The sequence below is a fragment of the Merops nubicus genome, unplaced genomic scaffold, assembly GCF_000691845.1.
Source record: "Merops nubicus isolate BGI_N331 unplaced genomic scaffold, ASM69184v1 scaffold16043, whole genome shotgun sequence".
Taxonomy (NCBI): Eukaryota; Metazoa; Chordata; class Aves; order Coraciiformes; family Meropidae; genus Merops; species Merops nubicus.
Genome location: NW_008601093.1, coordinates 5,791 through 10,716, shown reverse-complemented (window position 1 = coordinate 10,716; position 4,926 = coordinate 5,791). Strand labels below are relative to the sequence as shown.

General features: G+C 39.3%; 1 protein-coding gene across 1 annotated transcript in view; it reads left to right on the top strand.

Moving 5' to 3' along the window:
• LOC103770629 (fibrillin-2-like) overlaps positions 1–4,926 on the top strand; it is a gene marked incomplete at both ends in the record, with an annotated part of 45,553 nt that overhangs the window by 36,333 nt on the left and 4,294 nt on the right. Inside the window, 2 exons of the mRNA XM_008937898.1 lie at positions 3,635–3,695; positions 4,408–4,559. Of these exons, the coding sequence (XP_008936146.1) occupies positions 3,635–3,695; positions 4,408–4,559 (213 nt within the window). The remainder of the gene's footprint in view (positions 1–3,634; positions 3,696–4,407; positions 4,560–4,926) is intronic.

Below are 4,926 nucleotides of genomic sequence, written 5' to 3'. Positions count from 1 at the left end.
GAGTAGTTTTCCACAAGCAGGTACATGATTACAGCAGCACCAATGCTAAACTCTGATCCAGGGTGTAAAATAAGTACTGCATGTTGTGAAATTAGTAGCCAAAGGCTGATCAAACCATACATGGGGAGTACAGCAAGTTCATTGACAAGGTGCATGCTCAGAACTGTCACGAGATGGGGAACATGAGCTTGGTGAGGTCCCTACAGCAACTAGTCATGGCCAAAGCAGTGCCTGTCGTTCTCATCCTTCCTGTCAGCATGGGAAGCACAGCCCAGGGAAGACATTCTTCTTGTCATATAAATGCTGTTTTGGTTCTGGGGGAGGCAGCTTGGTTATTCATCCTGCACAGGCTTTATGAGGCCCTGACTGTGGGCCTCATATTATTAAGACTGTTTTCCTACAGCTAGTTAGGCAGCCCTCCCTAAAATCCCTGTGCTGCTTCTATAAAAACATTGATTTATGTTGAAAAGCATTTGCTCTCTTATGGAGGGCAGTTGCTCAGTACATCTGTACCTTCCTTCAGCTGCTTCCCACACTTCACAGCTTTCCTGCAGAATATTTCTTTAGCACTTTTCCATTCTATTCTCCCCCTGCAGTTTCCCTCAGTGACATTTCTTTAAATTGCTTCTCTGTTCTCTCCCAGACAGATAACTAGGGGGAAGACTTCCCTTTAGTGACTGGGCAATGATCGAAGAGGCCCTTTCTTTTGTGACAGAGCATGGCAGAGTGGCATCTGGACTTGTTAGGAATGGAGGGAAAGGTTGTGATGCAACCAGTTATTTTGCAGAGTACATGAACAGAAATTTCTTGTGCAAAAATTCTTGATCGTTGTCAACCACAATAACATTTTCCGGCTGTCAAGCGCAAGCAAATTGTACTGGCTTCACCTAGACTCTTGGCAAGGAGTAATCCCTGAAATCTGGGACACATTTAACTATGCTCCAGAACTATCTGTTCCATGGGACACCAAAAGCAAGAAAGAACATTTATGTACAGACAGTCCTATTTTATAGGAGCCAGCTTACAACACTCAAAGACCAGACAGAACACATAAGGAATTGCCAGTTCTTATTTGGTTTGGCACAGGCTATTCAGTATCCACTGTAGGTTTTTTCATGGAATTTTCTTTGTTGGTTTGGGGTCATCTTTTGTGTAGGTGTCATGGTTTAGGCCCAGCCAGCAACTAAGGACCATACAGCTACTTGCTTACTCTTCTCACGCAGGATGGGATGGAGAATTAGGAAACAAAGATAAAAACCCTGTAGGTTGAGATAAGGAGAGCTTAACAGAACAACACAAAGAAGAAACAACAGTAATAACAATAATAGTAATGAAATAATATGTAAAATGAATGACATACAATGCAACTGCTCACCACCTGGAACCCCCAGCCAGGTTCCCACTTTATACAGAGAGAATGATGTCATACTGGTATCAAATATCCCATTGGCTGGTTCGGTGGTCTGTCCTCGCTGTGACTCCTTACAGCTGCCTGTGAAAATTAAACCTATCCTGGCTGAACCCAAGACAGCAGGTAACTGTCTGGATTCCCTGAGATCTACTCAGTTTCTGAGTGCACCTAGGCTCATGTCCAGGCCACAGTTTATGGTAGTTTTACTGGGAGATTGACAGGGAGCATAGATTAAAGCCACATTCTGGCCTGGTCCATAAAGATGCTTGAAGCAAAGAGTATTTTTGTAGCTCCAACAAGTGTCAGTAGAAGTATGGGGTGAAAAATAAAGGATGTTTACTCCATCTCTATCCTGCAGTGGTCAAACACACATTTAGGTGGACTAAGCACTCAAATGCTTATTAGAAGATCTCCAGTATTATTCTATAAGCAAATACAAAGAAGGCAGCTAACTCTGAAATAATGAAAAAAAAAACAGAATAACAAAAAAAAAGCAAACCAAAACACACGAAAAGCACCCTAAGAGACATTCTCATAGTTCTTTAATAAGTATAGCAGCTGTTTATACCTGCAAAGTTAGGGCTGAAGGCCTGCCTTGGAAGATGGATGTTAGTACATCTTAATTGTAAAGTCAGGCAAATGACTGAATGACTAAATTAGCTGCAAGACTGACGATGTGCGCATGAGTCCTGCAGCTGTGTGGCTGTCCTGTGTAATTTTTCTGCTGTCTGTTATGGCATGATTTTCAAGATCGGAGACCTTCCAGGTATTGTGTGTTTTCTTTGTGACATAAGTGATGGTTTGTCCTGGCCATCCTTTCTAGATCTCTCTCCAGGGGTGACACTGTAACTTTTGCAGTGGCTTTTCAGTCACAAATCTCCAGAAATTTCTTACAGTCTAGGCAGTAGTGGTGCTTTCCCCACTACCTCATGATGTGTAAGAATTGCTAAATTACTGTTGCTAGCTATGTGTTTGGACCTAAACCCTAACCCTCATCCAGCACTGCTGCCAGTTTACATGTAAACCTTTTAAGATAGGCATGTCATATAAATGCTGATCTGAGCAATCTGCTGAAACTGCATTTCTCATCAGAATTTGTAAATACCATAAATACTGCTCCTGCTTCCAGATTTAGGTAGCCTCCTGTATTACCAGCCCTGGACTTCTGGTGAGTTGTCCTGAATGAGGAACTATTTTTGAAATAAATAAGAGATCTGTGTATCCAGGTTATGGTTGTAGTACTTCTCAAAGGGAAAAATTAGTTACCACATGCCATTCTGTGTTTCTTATTGAGATATGTGTTGACAGATTTACAGAGCTGTTCTGGTGTGTGAATCATCTTTGCTGGTTCTACAGAATGCTCCTAAATTTGCTCACAATATGCTAGTCTAGGTGATTTTAAAGTGCTCTGGAGAGAGCTTCAGGAGCTAACTGTTTTGAGAATTGGCCTTGATGCCATCAGGATTATTCTCACAGAGCAATGTGGATGTAGCCAATATAGCCACTTTGTTGAACAAAATAAATTTTTTTAGCTCTCGTTGAGCTATTATGCATACATTTCACCCTCAGCCTAAGGAAATAAGTTATTTCTTTGCTTGTCCTGTCTTAGATACTCATATGCGTAGCACATGCTATGGAAGTATCAAAACAGGAGCGTGTGTCCGTCCTTTCCCTGGTGCTGTGACAAAGTCTGAATGTTGTTGTGCCAATCCTGATTATGGTTTTGGAGAGCCATGTCAGCCCTGCCCTGCTAAAAACTCAGGTGAAATTTTCTGCTTCTTTGAATACTAGGGTAAACATACAGGTTTAAAAAAATCTTGTTCAGATCAGGTTGTTCATTTATTCATTTTATGTACATTTTAACTTCATTTTAAAAAGATAAGTGAGCAAAGTGCTTAATGGAATTGTACACTGATTCTGGAAATAGTTTCTTCTTTAAAGGAAAACTGGTATTTTATGTTGACTGTTTGTGGTTTTATGCGTTGTAATGTTTGAGGGGAACCTGGTTCCAGAGCTGGCCGGAATGTGACAAAATGTGAGACAAAGGACATGACTATGCTATGGATAAAATTTGGTCCCTGAATCACATGTTGGCTATAAGTAATAATGTTTTAAAGAGAACAAGCAGAGTTATGTGATGCATCTGTAAATTTACTAGTCAAATCAATCCAGTTTATAAGAGAGCCCATGTTAAATTTAGAAATCTGTATTTCGTTTTATAAGAATCAGTTCTCCAAATAAACCTAGGGATTGACCAGGAAAACCTCATGAATGTAGAACTGAGGTAATGTGTCTTTGACAGTATTTTCATTCAGTGTAAGTTTTCTGAGATAGCAGAAGACTGTTTTGAAGAAATGTAGTTAAACTAACATGGTTGGAAGCAGTAATTTAAGGAGATAGTACTGCCAAGACTGTAGTGAAATTGCTTGAGCATTTAATTCTTGTTATCAAGTTTCATTTTTGTATACATGTGAAATTTCAAGGTGGAATGGTCCTTGATGTATTTAGCTATGTTAGCTATAAATAGTTAATTTATGTGAACATTGGAATTTTATTAGTTACATTTCAGAAAAATAATTTTGGAAAAAAGATTGGTGGATTTGGTTTAGGATTAAAGAAGGTGCAATAATATTTTCTCTTTTCCCCAACATCTCTGGCTTCGATTGAGTAGCTGAATTCCATGGCCTGTGCAGCAGTGGAGTCGGTATTACTGTGGATGGACGAGGTACGTTGCACATTTTCTTTAATACATATGATTCCAGGTTAAAAATAAATATATAGTTTTCTTTCCACTAGACTGGAGTTTTCCACCTTAAGATTAATATATCGATTTTAGTACTTTTGTTATCAAAGTACGATAATTAAATGTTACCTGAAGAAAAGGCCAGAATTAGTTATTTTCAATATTAGAGTTTGCCTGAGCCAGACAAGAAAAGAAAAAGTAATCACTTTTAAAGGTTTGACCTGTAATTTGGTTTTTTTTGTTTTTTTTTTAGAGTAGGCATAAGGGACTTCTCCCTCATTTGGGAAATGACAGGACCACTTGAATTTGCCATTGATTTTCAGTTAGCTGGGTTAGTAACAGAGCAGTTTTTCACTCCAGATTCAGTGTTCAGTGGACTGTTTCCATGGAGTGATCATTTATCTGGTAAGTTAGAGTTGGAAGGAAACTTATTTAAAAAGATCCTCCTAAAAAAAGTCCTGGAAGTGAACCCTTGCATTTAGTACTGGAAACTTTAAAGCTTCAACTCCGTTTTCTAGTACCACAGGGAGAGGGATTTTAAAAATAATGGCTGAGCCAGGACTGAAGTAGGGGTGATGCACGCTGCAGCTGCCAAAAAGCAGAGTGGGTTGGAGAAGGAATGGTGGAACACAGTATTATGATTTATTGCTAGGTAGTTCCCTGATGAGTTAATAAAGTTGCAGCTAAATTAAAGCCGATACTGCACATTTAATATTTCCAGGCATTTAATTTGTATATCTTTTATCCATACAAGCATTAAAGCTGACGGTTC